At 50.0% G+C, this 16,070-nt stretch overlaps 1 protein-coding gene across 2 annotated transcripts; it reads right to left on the bottom strand.

Moving 5' to 3' along the window:
* Nucleotides 1–12,417: 12,417 nt before the first annotated feature.
* On the bottom strand, nucleotides 12,418–15,058 carry LOC146756674 (uncharacterized). 2 transcript variants are annotated; one of them, XM_085524112.1, is made up of 4 exons: nucleotides 14,938–15,058; nucleotides 14,091–14,234; nucleotides 13,425–13,566; nucleotides 12,418–13,239 (listed from the first exon to the last, which is right to left on the bottom strand). In XM_085524112.1, exons 1-4 carry the CDS (start codon nucleotides 14,954–14,956, stop codon nucleotides 13,143–13,145), a joined length of 402 nt encoding a protein of 133 aa, XP_085380238.1. In that variant the 5' UTR covers nucleotides 14,957–15,058; the 3' UTR covers nucleotides 12,418–13,142. The 2 variants fall into 2 exon arrangements, with proteins under 2 accessions (XP_085380238.1, XP_085380237.1); XM_085524111.1 differs by lacking the exon at nucleotides 14,938–15,058 and having other exon boundaries at nucleotides 14,091–14,444.
* Nucleotides 15,059–16,070: the final 1,012 nt, after the last annotated feature.

The following is a 16,070-nucleotide window of genomic DNA, read 5'->3' as shown; positions in this document are numbered from 1 at the left end:
AACAAAGGAGTTTACCTTCCTAATCTGAAAGGCACATGAAGATACGAGGTAGGAACAAGATCATGGAAATAGCCGAGTCCATTCAGCAACCCTATGTTCTGTTGTGTTTGTTCAATAAATTGCTTTGGAGTTAATTGGCAAGTGCTTCTGATTAATCCTGGAATACCTTGTTTGGTATCAGCATTAGATTTCCTGATGGAAATGATCCGCGATCCATGATGGTTTTCTTTAGCTGGTTGCTGGACAGGTGTTTTTATTCCTTCTCCCTCCTTAGAAAGCTGGTCTGTACAAGGAAAGAAAAAATCAGTCTCTTCAGTTACGCGGTAGGAATTCAATCAGATTTCCCATATTTATGTAGCTCATACAATGACACTTCTTAAGTACAAATGTAAGTGACTACAGATGGGTTCTTTATTTAAACAGCTACACTTACCTGGTAAACCCATAGAAGCAGCCTATGTGAATAGATTAACTACTAGAGAACCAGGAAATCAACCACACTCACCATCACATTTGTCACCATGTGCAGAATTGATGACAACGGGAGGATGTGTCGGGCTTGGGACAGTCTCTGACTTTTCCACTTCCATCACTTCCAATGACTGTGGAAAGGGATCGGAGTGCACAGAAAGCTTGCTCTGCTGCACTGTTATCTGAGCTGCCCTCGGATCGTCACCTGCAGACTCTGGTGGACTCAGCAGAGTAGCTACAGGAAGAAAAGGATCAATTTAAAACTTTGATCCTAACCTTACAACCACTGCACAAAGATGGCAAGCAAGGCTGAAAACCCACACAGATAAATGCTGAGTCACCAGTTGCCCATCCAACTGGCTACTGGGCGAACAAAGAAATTCCCCCCTACACAACATTCACCCAGTAAAAGCTTAAATTCAGGAAAACAACCTGCAAGGCAAAGGCCACAGGAGCAGAAAGAAGCTGAGCATGCAAGAAAAAACTGAAATATCAGAAGCGCATAAAGTTGAGCTGTGCTCCTATCTATCATCTTCCCAGCTTTCTTCTGTTCATTCAATCAGTCTCTCAGGAGCAGTTGTTTCAAAACATTGCCCTCCTCAACACTGGTCAAACTCTAGTAACATCACCCTGACTCAGCGCGGAGCCCCTGGGCTGCACGGCTGCAAGCCCTCCAATGGAGCCCCTCCTTCAACACCACGAGTGACAGCAGTGAGTAACCCCAACACATTTGTCTGACCGCTGCAGGTCTTCAAGCTCACCCACCTGGACAACCTCAGCAAAGACAGCGATCTTCAAAGCCTTGCAGTTCACTTCTCCTGTAGGCTGAACCAACACTGAATCCGTCAATTAAGAATAATGGGGTAGGAAGAATTTTCCTCCTCACTTTGCCAATGTCAAATTCTGTAAGTTGGAATTTCTGGTCTTCAAGGTTTCTTCACCTACGAAGAAAACTCTAAAACCTTCCCCTGTCTTTGTTACTTGTACAGCAAAGGCATGCCAGTGCGTATCAATACACAAATCCACACACATGTGCCTGAATACGGTAACTCAGCACTGCATGGAGCTGCAGCACGATCTGCTCAGCCACAACAAGGGTTTGGGTCGGTTTCTTTTCTTTTCTGATGTAAAAATCAAATATTTTGGTATTTAACGTTTGTTTTGTTGGTTGCTTTTTTTTTTTTAAGGTATCAAATGCAGTAAAACCTACAACCAGGACAGACAGAAGATCAAATTCAAGTGATTCGGAACTCTATCATTAAAGTGCTGCACTTTTCTGTGCTAAGCATTTCCTACAGTCAGTAAGGAAAGGCTGGAACCTTTTACTCACACAAACACTAGTGAATTTTCCAAAAAATATTTTTTTTTTTCAGGGAATTTTCCCAAATCTAAACTAAAGAGAGGAGAAGTCGGGTTCTCAAGTTAGTTGCTGGACTGACTGCATGACAAAGGGAACAAAAACAGCAGTTAAGGAATAAAGTTTCCTTCCCTCCTATAATACTGATAGAAATGCTGCCTTTTTACCTTTAGTACCTTCACAACAGATTCCTCTCTGGCAGATTCCTACGATCCTAAAGACCTCAATGCTGCTCAGCACAGACACCGGGCACCAACTGCCACTGGACTCTGCACCGTGGAACACGCACACAGCTCAGCACTTCTGTTCTCACAATTGGAAGGGTTCTAGAATCTAGAACCGCCTCATCAGATACTTGTGACCTCCCTGACTCCAGCCCTGGTGCACGCAGGCACCACCTGCCCAATACCCAACATCTCCCCCCTCTTTATCATCTCCAGCCCCTGTAAAGGTTCCCCCGCGTACTCCCTGTTACTCCAAAGGTGATTTGCACATTTAAGGCTATTCCGCAAATGAATCAATCATTAAACATATGCGAAAAACAATGAAACTGTCATAATAACATACCAAAGTGATGCAGCTGCAGTGACTACAATCCTGAAAGCACACAACAGCAATCTGCCTAACAATTGTGAAATGCTGTATGGCAACACTTAGTCAACTTGTAGAGAACAGTGCATTCAAGTTCAAGATAACAGCACAGTACACAATGGAGTTACAACTTTTCCAAGTTCAATGTAACACTATTGTACAGAATCTTCGTGGCAATCCAGTTCTGTCCAGTGTGCATTATAATGTCACACTCCATAACCAAATAAGAAGACAAAAACATATTGGCTGTGCAGAATCCTTCTGAATGTCCTCCACTGGGGGATTATCCAGGAACAAGGTCTCCCCCGCTCACGAACTATCAGTCCGGCATGAAGGCTGGATTCCCAGTTCGGACCTTCAGGCACATTTGGAGCAACGCAGTCTCATGTGCCGTTACCAGCAGCCGCTGCCCAGTGCTGACGTCAAATCACTGGCTGCACTGGAGACATTAACCAAGGAGACATTGACCAAAACCGGTGCTGAGATGTTCGGATCCTCACGGTGCACAGGATGGCTCGTCATTTGGTGCCGGCTTAACCCAACGTGCCGGCAGCCAGCAGGGCCCACTTGGGGTCCCGACACAGACGTGTTTCCTGCCCATGACGAGGAGTGGCATAGGGTCTGGGAGCCATGGCCCTCCGTCGGGTCTGATCAGGACCTGACCTATTGGTGTCCATTCGGTCAGCTGATGGTCTCCCATCTGATTCTCTTACGCAGGAGGAGAGCGTGTGGGCACAGCTCAGGCCCCTCCAGCCCTCGCCCCTCTTTAAGTGCACAAAGACGCCCCTTCAAGGTCTGATGTGCACACTCCATAATAGCCTGGCAGGTGCTGCTGCCGGGAATGCTGAAGATATGCTTAATGCCCCAAGCTGTGCACCAGCGTCCAAAACATGCATTTCTATATGCTGGGTCATTGTCAGTCTTTGACTCATGAGGTGCACCCATGACAGTGATGGCCATGCACAACGCTTTTATGTAATGCATGGCGGTCTGTCCAGATTGTGCCACAGCCCAGAGAAAACCACTGCATGTGTCAGTTGTGACATGCAAGTGACGGAAACACCCAAACTCTGGGAAGTCTGTGACATCCATCTGCCAAACCTCATTTGGTCTCAAACCTCTGGGGTTCACCCCTGCAGGAAACAGGTTAGCCATAACTCCCGCTCCTCCTTGGCCAATTCAGTTAACTTTCTAAGAGCACCAAGGGTGGGTAGCAGCTTCTGCGCCTCTTCGTCCCCTGCAAAAGCTCACAGAACTCCATGCTGGCTTTCTCTAATGCTGACCAACTCACACAGTGAGAAGCTCCGTCAGCCAGACCTCTCCGCATTATCCACATAATAAGCAGATTGAGGTCCTCATCACACACTCTGTGTCATTTCTTGTCAGCATGTCCTGTCCCATCCCTGGCTCTCCACCAGGACTGTAATGCTGGGGTGAGCAACACTGGGCACTGTCAGTGTGTTTTTCTTGCAAGCATCTTCCAGGGAAATACGTGCAGGCGTTCCCCACTCCTGGCCGTATCTCTGCAGTGCTGGGTCCTGTGTGAGCAGAGCTCTCTGCCCCAGAAGCCAAGTCACTGCTGTGCAGAGCTCAGCCTCGGGGTGAATGTGCTCCTGAGTTTGTCCCAGTGCAAGGACAGCCTTCTCATTGCCCTTTAGGAGCACCTCTGGTGCTGATGGGTGCTCTGCTCTCAGCAACCACTGGATACACGGCGCCAGACGCGTGTGTGCTTTGTCGCCTTGAGCTGTTTGCTCTGATCGCATCTCACCCTGGGGAGCCGGGATTTCCCTTTGGTCTCGGTGTCACTTCGAGACCAGTAGCAACACTAGGGGTCAGAGGAGAGCTGCTGAATGTGTGAGCAAAGCTGCTAATTGAGAAGGAGATCGCACGCGGGTGACTTCGAAACCCGAATTAATGAGCTTACCTTCACCCTCCTGACTAATGCAGACCTCATGCAGCCCTGGGCCTGCCCTTCTCCAGCCTCCTGCCTTGTTTTGCCTACTCATAGGAAAAGATTTAGCATAGCTCAGAGCCCCAGGCAGCGCTTGGAATGCCAGCAGGAAAGAGCTGCTGGTGTCCACATAGCTCAGGACTGCAGGAGTGGGGCTGCTGGACCTCAGTGTTCTGAACACTCTGATGTGGAAGTGATTGGCAGATGCTGTGGCCGGAGGGATGAGGTGCCTGCAGGGCGTCCCTTGGAAGAAGGTTTGGTGAGGATGGATCCTCTGAGCCAGCATCGGGGACAGGGTGCTGGGTGCAAATGCCAGTGCTGCCCTCTGTCATCCTGTTGGTTTTAAAAGGAGTACAGCTCCGTTTCCAAACTTTGCCAACCACAGGCTGGCTGGCAGCTTGAAGGAACTGCCATGAAATAGGTCTAATGAAGCGTTCCTGGCAGAGCTTCAGGATGGAGAAAGTGCAGTTTGTCCTCAACTGAGCTGAGGTCCAATGAGCTGAGTTTCCTGGCTCAGAGCAGAGGCCGTGAGCATCACGTCTCACAGTCTGTGTCACCTGGGCAGAGCCGTTAGGCAGGGGCTGCTAGTGGGGAGATGCCAAGGTTTAACATGAAGATGATTGCTCAGATATGCCTGAGTTCAGATGGAGGGGCCCATTGCCCTACCAGGAAGTGGAAGATGCTTGGGGGTGAGGCAGCTCGTGCTTTCCCATGCCTGTAGGACCTTACAGTGCTGTGCCTTTCCACATACCTACCCCACCTTCTTTCTTTCCCATGCAGGGGTCATCATTAATCCAGTGGGTGGCACCAAGAATGCCCGGACAGCCCCACTGCAGTGCGTCTCTGTGGCAGAAGGACACACCAAGCCTGTGCTCTGCCTGGATGCCACCGATGAACTGCTTTTCACTGCCTAAAAAGGTATATGTTGGACAGAACAGGTGTGGGGGCTGCTGGCTTTTTATGCGCTAGTCTCATAGATCTCCCCAGGCTGGCGTGGGGAATTGGGGTGCATGGCAGGGATGGCTCCTTCTGGGCTGCTCCCCTGTCCCTGCCTTCTGATGTCCAGGTGCTGGAGCAGGCTGGCTCCATTGCCCTGGAGAGGAGCTGTGGGTGGTGGGAGGCAGCGCTTGGGAAGGAGTCGGTGCCTCCACGCCACGGAGGAACTCCCCAGCCCAACTCTCTCAGGCACGTTCTTCTTCCTACAGACCGGAGCTGTAAGATGTGGAACTTGGTGACAGGTCAGGAAATTGCTTCCCTCAAGGGTCACCCAAATAATGTCGTTTCCATCAAGTACTGCAGCCACACGGGGTTGGTGTTCACCGTGTCCACGTTGTACATCAAAGTGTGGAACATCCGGGACTCAGCGCGCTGCATCCGCACCCTGACGTATGTAGTGGGAAGAGTGGCTGTGGGGGACTGTGGGCAGCTCTGGCTTTGCAGAAGATGGTGTGAGGAACTCCTGTGGTCCCACAGGCTGGAAACAGAGCCCAGCTGTTTTAGGATCAGTGCCTACAGCTGTAGGAAACAGGGAGGCTTAGGGAGATCTTGGAATGGAATCTGTGGGGACCCTCTGCAGCAAAGGCTCAAAGGAAAGGACCTGGAAGAGCTTTTCAGCCCTTCCTGGGGGTGGCCAAGAGCACCAGCAAGAAGGGATGGGGATTTTCTTTTTTGCTTCAACTAATATGCCACAGGAAGACGACCACATTAACCCAGCTGTATTTGTTGTTGTTGTTTATCTACAGCATGAAGCATTTCACTTGGAAAGTCTCTGCTGCCACTCATCGTACAACAGACTTAAAGCACAGCACTTGGCACCTAGCAGTGCTGTGAAGGGTTGGAAAGGCAGCGCATCATTGTGCTGAGGGCCAAGAGACGGTTCAGACAACAGAAGCATTTGTCCACATTTCTGACATGAAGGCTGTCGCCTCCCGATCCGGCGACAAATCAAGGCTGCTGTGTGAAAGTACCGTGCCTCCGCACACGGGAACGGACGGGACTCACACACAGTGTGTAACACCGAATGTACCAGCTTAATGCCACGCCACAAACCTACCCAATACCCAACAGGGGGGACCAGTCAATGCTGCTCATCAGCCATCAACCCCAGATGCTGGAGAAGGCAGACCATGTTGTGGTGCTGGAGCATGACACGATGGCTGAGATGGGGACACCCACCGAACTGAGGACCCGCAATGGACCCTTGTAAGAGGCCATGCTTTTTACATTACTGTCTCAAAGTTTGCTGAAATGGACAAGTTCAGGCAAGTCCTGACCAAGGTTCCAGGACAGAGACACACAGGAACCAAGGTTCGAGAAATCCCTTTGTTTAGGAGATGGACAAGTCGGGGAGCTACCAAAGGGAGATAAGATACTGATTAATGGCCCTTAAGTGGTCTTTTGTGTTGGCCTATCTCAAGGAAGATGGCCATCTCTGAGGACTAATGTCCCTCAAGTGGTCTTCCATGTTGGCCCATCTCAAGGAAGATTGACAACTCTGAGGAAATCACAGGACTCTGACCTGAGCGGTCCCGAAATGTCTCGAAGGCTGGAAAGAAGGATAAAAAGGGCACGGACAAACCCCAAATTTGAGGTTTTTTGACACCAGATGCCTCACTATGGAAACAAGGATGTTTTCTGTCATCAGATGCCTCTCTACGCGAGCGCCTGCATGCTGAAGAAGATGCCTGCATGCTGAAGAACCTTTGTGGGCATCTAGGTATCTGACCTCAGATTCCTCCACCGTTGTCCTACTGCTGCCTATTATCTCTTCTGGGATTGCTGCTCGAGACTCTGCTCTGAGGGACCTCGCTGCCCAAGACTCCACTTCCTGAGACCTCGCTATTCTGACCATCTTCTCTGCGTTTCATCGATCTGTGGCCTGCTACTTCGCTGCTGCTCTCCCCTACGCTTATTTTGCCCCGGACCAACGTTAACAACGTGCTATGGGACGCTGCTGCATTCAGGAGGTGACTATTCCCCACTGTAACGTAATTCTTGCTCTTTTCTACCTTTTTCTATCGCCTACTTTCCCTTCCCCATCACCCTAATTTTGGCATTTGTCCCTCTCCCTTCCCCATCTCCTCAACTGTCTATTATTTCCAATAAACTGGAATCAACTGTCTATTATTTCCAATAAACTGGAATCAACTGTCTATTATTTCCAATAAACTGGAATGTATTTCCAATAAACGGATCAACATTTGAATGTTCTTCTTCTTAATCTCACCCGGGCATAACATATCAAAAGAACCTTTGCCTCACTCCTAAATTGAAGCGAGACAACCCTACAGCCGGCTGCTGCAGCACTGAGGACCACAGGGCAGCTGGAGTGGGATGCGATGGGACATGGGGAGCTGTGGCTGTCTCCGCTCCCCGCTGCAGGATGGGAAGAGTGGGATGCTCTGGGATTTGTATGGAATAAAGTGGAGATGTTTTGTAGAGGAGCAGGTTGGGATGGGGGGTGTGGGCAGCTCAGCCTCAGTGCATGGTTGGTTATGGAAGCTGGGTGTCTGCCCTCAGAATGTGGCTGTGGCAGCACTGTGGGTTATGGGGGGGAAGCACAGCTCAGCCCAATACTAGATGAACTTTCCAGTCATGTCTTCATGCCAAAGCGGTGCAGATAGCACAGGGAGTGCAAAGGGGAGGAGGAGAGCAGCAGTGTGAAATGGAGCAATGGGCAAAGAGTATGGGGTGGGGGGAGGAGGGATGAGGAGAGGTCCCCTCATCCACCCCAACCCTGAGCACAGCACAGAGCAGAATGCAGGCAGGCTGAGCACAGAACAGCCCGACACTTTATTTCACAAGAAACAGCACAGGAAAAGCATAACAGCATAGGAAGAAGAGGGAGATGTGAGAGGTAGAGGGGATGGGGCTGTGTTCATCACCGACCCCAAATGCTCGTGTGGCCAGTTGGCCCCTTGCAGGCTGAAGCACAGCACTCAGACGGTTTGGTTACTTCCTGTGTGAAGAAGAAGAGATGGTGTCCCATAGGGCCACGTTCACATCCCAACCCTCAGCTCCCTGCAGAGTCCCAGCCCAGCCCTGGTGCAGCACCACAAGGAGCACAAGGAGCACAGGGACCCCTTCCAACCCCCAGCCCCACACCGCAGCTGTGCTCGAGTTGCTGCTTCCACCTTCCTGGCCTGTAAGGTAAGAAGAGCCATTGTCTCAGCCCAGTTTGTAGGAGGGAGGCAAGGTTCTTTGATATACATATACCTGGTGCGGGATTAAGAAACAACGGTTCAAACATTGGTCCGACCAGTTTATTACAAGACTTTATCAGGGAGATGGGGAAGGGGAGGACGGACGCTATTATGGTGTAGGGTGATGGGGAAGGGAATGCAGTAAAAATATGAAATAGAAGCAAGGAGTCTCTGTAGGAAGCAAGAGGGAGATATTCACCACCATGGATCCATCGAGGTTTGTAGTTCAGTCATTGGTCTTCAGTCGTGGTGGGTCGTCAGGCGTTGTTCTGTTAATGGTGACCACGATGACAATTTCCAATGGTAGCACCAACTTATTTATATGTCCAAAGTGGTCAAGTCAGCTCTCTTTGGAGTGACAGCTCAAATCCAAAGTAGTTGAGTCAGCACTCCTTGGAATGGAAGCTTCTGGCTCTGGGATCTTAGCAGAAATTCCTTTGTTCCCATCTTCTGAGCCTTGCCAGCAGATAAGAGGGAGCAGGGATACCCATCCGCATCCTGTTTTTCACAGGGCACGATGGCTTCATTACCCAGATTTCCCACACCAAGCTGGAGCTATTTAGTCCCAGGCCAGATCGTCCGCTCATAAACAGTCCTGAGCACTCTTCTGGAGGCAAACAGCTCTGAAGGAAGGTGCTTTCAAATATTCAGATACCCAAAAAGTGATATTGATTGTCACACGGTAGCACCCATTACTTGCCACTTCAATAAATCATTGAGAGTCTTCTCACAAGAAACACCTCAGGAAGCAAGCTTGGAGCCAGAAAACAAGGAAGGACTCTCACAGCCATGAGCCCCAGCCCTGTTCATGCTGTGGGGCATGGAGCAGCTTTGAGCACCAGGAAGGGGAACCCTGGGAGAAATCGGGGACCTCAATGCTGCCCTGGCACTGGGCAGAGGTGGGGGACAGCGCTGCCCTCATCACTCACTGGGCGCCGTGTTGTAGCCTTTCTCCTTCTTCCCTGCAGACAGAGAGATGCATCAGCACAGGTTCACATCACAGCCAGGCTGAGGGCTCCTGAGGGAGCCTCAAATCCCCCCACAGCCCCCACTGTCCTCCTACACCCCTCCACTTTTACCTGCATGGCGTCTGTAGATGATGAATCCAACGCCAGCCATGATGGCAATGGCCACAACGGCGACAACCACCCCCACCACGTTGGGCACCACGCTGGACTGTGACTGCTCTGGGGGAAGGCAGGGCTGTCAGCAGGGGAAGGGGCAGCCCAGAGCCCCCCAGCCCCACATCCCCTCACTCACCTCATGAGTAGAGGCTGGGCTGGGGCAGGCTGGCGTGCTCCACGCAGCACTGGTACTTGTCCCCGTGCGGGGCACGTACCTCCGACCGGAGCTGTTGTAGTGCACGAAGATTTCGCCATCCACGTACCCCACTTCAAAGAACCAGGGCTGCTCGGGGCCGGAATCCGTCATCCCTATTTCCAAGTACCGCATGGAGTGGAGCTCTGCGGGGTCGGAGCGCGGCGACCCCCCCTTTTTTATTAATTAGCAAGCTACTGCCTATAGAATAACAACACTACTTATATTAATAACATAACCATTATAACTCAATCAAGACCTCGATTGACAATCCTCTAGAAGTGAAAAAAGAGACAAGTCAAACACAGATAACAACATTACTGTTAAACCTACTAAAAAGAACAAACTCGTTTGCTCTGCAACCTAAGTTTCTGCAACCTGGAAATAAATCCATGAGGGTCCCATTGTGTTCACATGTAACTAGTTAGGAAAAGTCTTCAACTTTCATATACTCTGATATATTGATTTTTAATGGCCACTAAAATTTGTGCAACAAATGCTTTTAGGATGCTCATAACCATGCCTTTGAGCTAATAATTGATAATTGAACTTTATGAAGTTGCATGTCAGATAGAACCAGTTTTAGAGGACAAATGTGCTGGAGTATCACTAGGGGCATTATTACTTATTGACCCTTGAGAAACAGCAAACCGTGTTGGTGGTGGCTGCGACAGGCGGTGCCAGCAGGGCCTTCCCTGCTTCAAAGTGCACCTTTCCTCTCTCACCCATCACAGATTCTCTCCTGCATTCAGGGTCTGAAGGATTTCTTCCAGTTGTACACCATATCCGCATGGCCAGTGCGTGATACAGAGCCCAAGTGGAACAGCTGCCTGGAAAACAGAATAAACTATCAAATTTAGTTCTATTAGTATGCACTTTTGTCTCAAGTGATGCATGGTCATATTTTTAAAATCCCAATTAGTTGGGTGTAAGAGACGTATCCATTCTACAATACAGGGTCATCCCTTTGCCTGGGATTCCTTTCCAGGTTTTGTCTTTGCAAATTAAGAAAAGCTAATTAATAGGCTAATAACATCATGAGTGAGCAGTACTAACATACTAAAAGAGCTATTCCCATAGATTACAGCACTGATTACATCAAATCCTTTCTTTAAACACATTTGATCTATGGATAATGCCTAAAATTCTAATTCTTGAGACTGCATTGGTAACACAGAAAATCACACACTATGTCAAACCATTACTAATATTATTTATAACACCGCAAGTTACAAAGCAATTCCACTAGGAAAGAAACACACAAACACAGTTACTATAAAGGCTGGATGCTATTTTCTGCCTTGAGATGAGACCAACAACGTATTCTGGTGGTGTTAGTAACAACCGCACAAGATTAGAAGTGTCTAGTGTCATATGAGTATCCTCAGTGAAAATCCATTGAATGATTTGCTTAGAAGCTTCAGATCGTTTCCCATAGTCAGTCACAGTCTTACCAGCCTGCTGTAACAATTTCCAATGATGCACTTCCCACCGAGCAGCTCCCTGCTGATCGTCTATCAGCGGGCAAGCGAGCTGAAACACAGCTTGACACGGTCCCTCCAATATCATGTCTCTAATGACTCCAGACCAACGCAAAGGTGGAGGATCGCTACATGTGGGGGGGAATCACATAGACAGGGGCTGTAAAGACATCGGTGAAACGCTCAAAGAGACTGATGCCTCCTTCATACGCAGTTCTAAGTCCTGCAGCTCCTCAGTTAATGTTTTATTATGTTCCTCCAACGCTTTCTCATTCCCACCATTATCCGAGTCGCTTTCACTCTCAGGAGCTTCTTGCTGCTCTGCACACCCCTCAGCCCCCCCCCACCGCACCTTCCTCACCAGCCAAAACCGGATCTGCCAGAGACGTTGAAGAGGTCGAGGACGGGGGATTATTCGGGGCTTCTGCGGCAGCCCTGACTTGTGAGGCTGATGAGCAAACGGAGTACGAACCTCCTGGTAACAGGGAGTCAAGCTCTGACCCTGACTGAGCACTAGGTCCGGATAGAGCTTGTACCACAGCAGCAGCAATCTGCCGCTCGGCTTGCATATTCTTCAATGTATTTATTTTGTATTCCTTATTTTTGGAGATAACAAAGTCCCACATATGGTCGACTATTTCTCGCCATTCGGCTACAGTGAACATCAGTGCCACCTCCTGAAGATGTCCATTCATATGAGCCCATTTTACCAGCTCGGATATGCATTTAGGAGATAGCTGCTCCCCTCTCATAGAGAGAATACATTTGAGCAGTTCCTCCACAGCTTCCCACAACATCGTGGCTTGCAGAGAACGGGATGGTACCCCGATGAGAGGTGAGTGCCAACCCCCCCCCCAGTTCTTTATTGCCCCCGCACCGCGCTGTTAGAGAGGGGAGGTTCTTTGTTCCTTCTCTCCCTGGGTTTGTTCCCGCTGTCACCGAGTGAGCTGTAGAGAGAACTCCGTGACACAAACTCATTGCAAAGTCTAAGCTAGAAGAAGCGTCACCTCAGTGTATCCCAGAAAAAGAACAGCGTTGAGATTTTAATTGGTTTTGGTTTTTTGTTTTATTGAGGGTGGGTTGTTTTTTGTTGTTTTTTTAGGGTTTTTTTGGGTTTTTTTTGTCTTTTTTTTGGGGGGGGGGGGGGTAGGGGGGTGCGAGGGGAAGGGAGAGGGAGGGGACAGTTGTTTGGTTGTTTTTCATATACAATAAAGCTATGCAGTTCCGCTGTCAGTCGCCTCAGAGAGTTCCCGAAGGAGCTCAACCACATTCTGCTCAACATCGAGTTGTTCCATTGAGTGGAACAATGGTAGTCTTGCAGATGGAGCAATGCAGGAATTCTGACAGGATCTCCAGGTGTATCCAGTTCATCATCTGAAAGCTCCGCAACCAAATTGGAAGGGACCAGTCCTCTTGTGCCATCTGTCAGCTCTCCCTGAAACCAGCCATTCTCACCCACATCTCCAAAGACATTACGCATTGTCCGGCAGTCAGAGGAAGCTCGTTTTCTGGGTCCTCATTAGGACCCTCAACAGGAATGTAGCTGTGTCGAGCTAAGAATCTTCAAACTGCTGGTGATACCTGTCCTGGAGAATGCAGGATGAAGGACAAAAGCTCTGCTCTCACATTCAGGGCCATCCTCTGACAGAAGGCAGCACTCAGGACTGTTCCCAAGGATCTCTTTCATGGCTTTGAGTTCAAGCTCCAGGTCTTCCAGATGACCTTGAAGACTTCTGGCCTCTTCAATGGCAGAATGGAACGGACTGGAGCTATTACGGAGACTCTTGTTTGACTGGGTCAGAGTCTGTCTCGTTGCCTTCCCCAGCTCCATCTGCTGCTTCTGCTGCTCTCTTTTCCCTCTTGCGCGCTCTGTGAGAATGAGTTTCAGAAAGCACTACTCACTGACAGGAAATAAGGGGAAACTTGAAAGACTTTGCAACCTGAGTCCTGGCAGTGTACTGCCAGCGGCTGATTTGGCCGTCCAGGATCCTGGCACCACAAATGCTTCATTGCCAAATGCAGCAATAAGGTGTTCTGGGGAAAGGCCAACTCACAGGTAGTTTTTGAGCACCCATATCACAGTACCAACGGCCAGCACCAGCGCAGGCAGCAGCATCGCTGAGACCGTCACCGGAATGCGGCGCTTCCGCACAGATGTGTGAGCAGCAGCCTCTGTGCTTTTGCCTGTGTTCATCCCTGGAAGAAATGAGACAATGTCCCACGTTACCTTCAGCTGCGCTACAGATAATCTCTCAGTGTGCTTCATGGACCCAAGAGGTCATTTTGTCAGTGGGTGCCTCCGTCTCTGGTGCCGAAGCACCGGAGGACAAGAAGGATTGCTTCCACCTCTCGTTGGGTACGAAGAGGCTGCACAGGCACTACCCGTGTCCTCCTCTGGGCCGAGAGCTGGGGCTGTACTCTGGGGTCTGGGCTTGGTCTGTGGGGAGAGCTACAGAGCAGAATCCCTCATGCTTTTCCCGGCATGCGTGTCCTGAGCTCTCCTGTGGGACGCCCCCCAGGCTGAAGGTCAGGCTTCAGCCAGCACAGGGCACAGCCAGAGCCAGCCCAGGGGAGAAACACTCCTGCTTCTTTTACATGTGCTCTATGCTCACACGCTCAGGTCTGGCTGCTGACCTGGTGTGCAAGAGCTGGCAGCAAGAGCCTGCAGGCACGCAGTGACTCTGGTTTGTGACACCGTATGATCATGGGACAGAAATTACCTGGCATGCTGGTTGGTGCTGCCTGCATTCCTCTGTCCGGGATGGGCAGTGTGGGATATCCACCTTCCTGGAGTGCATCCGGGACCGGCAGTGTGGGATATCCACCTTCCTGGAGTGCATCCCGCTCACTTTGTTGGTCCGTTCCTTTAGAAAGAAAGCAGGGCAGTAGGAGTGGGATGTCACGTGCCCTCATCAAAAACTGAGCTTCTCCAATCCCGAGCTCAGGTAAAGTCCAGGCCCCCCACCCCCAAGTACACTGTGAGCCCCTCTGTTACCCAAAGGCATTTGGGCCCTCCCAGCTATTGGACAATGCTGACTCCCTCACACCTCTTGAGGAATCAGCTCCTGTGCAAGGCCCTCACATTCTGTGCTGTCACCAGCCCATCACAGCCAGGTAGCTGCAGGCTGAAATCCAAGCTCTAACACACAGTCCAAGCCTTCAGAATTAGCATCTCCACCTCATTTCCAGCATTAGCAAAGGCAGCCAACCCTGCTCGGGATGCTTCTCCTGCCTTGAACTTGCTCAGCTGCACGGAGGGCTTTGGATGAACAGAAGCACAGCGCTTGCCACTTGCTGCCATCTGGGTGCCAACGACTGCACAAAGCAGCTCTGACAAGTAATGGTTGTGCTGGGGGAGCAGCTGCCTCTGGGTCTTGGCTGGATGCAGACCATCTGGCAGCAGACCAGCTCTGGTGCTTGACAGCACCTGCAAGGTGATACATGGAACACGGCTGCAGCACGGCTCTGACCCATTCCTTCCTGCTGTGCAGGCTACAGCCTGCCCACACCTGCATATCACACCTCAGCTTCCCAGGTCCCACAGTGAACAGACTGAAGTATACCCACCACGCTCTGCCTTCTCCATTTCCTTCAGCAGTCGCTTCAGGAGACGGGATGAGCCCTGAGAGTATTTTCCTCGTTTGGATTCATCCTCTTCTCTTTCCGGACCTTAACAGAATGTATGAAGTTAAATATCACGTGCATGAAGTTTTGAAGATCAGCGGCAAGTCAGCCAAGTCAGTGAAGACAGAGTACTCACTGCTGGAATTCCAGCTGGGCTCCAGCACAGGAGGAAACCGATGACCGGGCAGGGCCCACACTGGGGGCACTTCTGCAACCAAAGACCCGTGAAAAGTTTCAGTCACACACTACAGCATCAACTGAGTAGCAGAGCGTACAGGGGACTGTGCCATGAAATGGCACTGAAACGGGCAGCAAAAGCTCTCTAAAGAATTTCAAAGCTATGACGTACCTGCGCGATCCGACAGAGTTTCAGTTCCAGATCTCAGAGAGGAAGCTGGATCAACTCCTCTAGTCAAATCTGCAAATGAACACAGGACAAAGCAACTGCTACTGAGCATCCCTTCAGCCACAAGGTCGCAGGATGCAATTAAAGCCAGGGATTCCTTCACAACACTATTCTCTCCCTTCCGCACAGGGAAACAAGGGGCCTGGGAGAGCAGGAAGGATGCAGATAAGGAGTGAGACCTCACGGAAGTCATCAGGCAAGGAGGAGAATAGATGTTGTAAATACCAGAAGAGGAGTTGCATCCCCCTGATAAGAACAAGAGGGGGTCTGCATGCTAAACAACTATTGAATATGTATCAGAATATCCATCATTGACTATGTATGAGATGTACCTATATCTGTGTCACGATTTTACAAGTCCATGTGCAAGTTTGGTGGAGCTATCCCCCTTGCACCCAGCACTGGAATAAACATACCTGCTTTATAACCCATCTATGTGTTATAGAGTTTGATTCCGCAAGTCACTTACACCCCATATTTTCCCTAACAGCCACACTGGGTTATCTGGATTCGTTCCATTTATCCATTGTTGCTGGCAGATGTTTCTCTCTCTCTCTCTGTCTTTAATCCCCACACAGCCCATCTTCCCAACTGTGGGTTTCGGTTAGGAGGTATGCACCCATAGGGTCCATGCCCTACTTGTAGATATTTATCCTGCCCAGCCCCAGGT

The sequence above is a fragment of the Coturnix japonica genome, chromosome 26 (assembly GCF_054131305.1).
Source record: "Coturnix japonica strain WE chromosome 26, WE-NBRP24, whole genome shotgun sequence".
In the NCBI taxonomy this organism is placed as follows: domain Eukaryota; kingdom Metazoa; phylum Chordata; class Aves; order Galliformes; family Phasianidae; genus Coturnix; species Coturnix japonica.
This window is presented reverse-complemented; position numbering and strand designations above follow the sequence as displayed.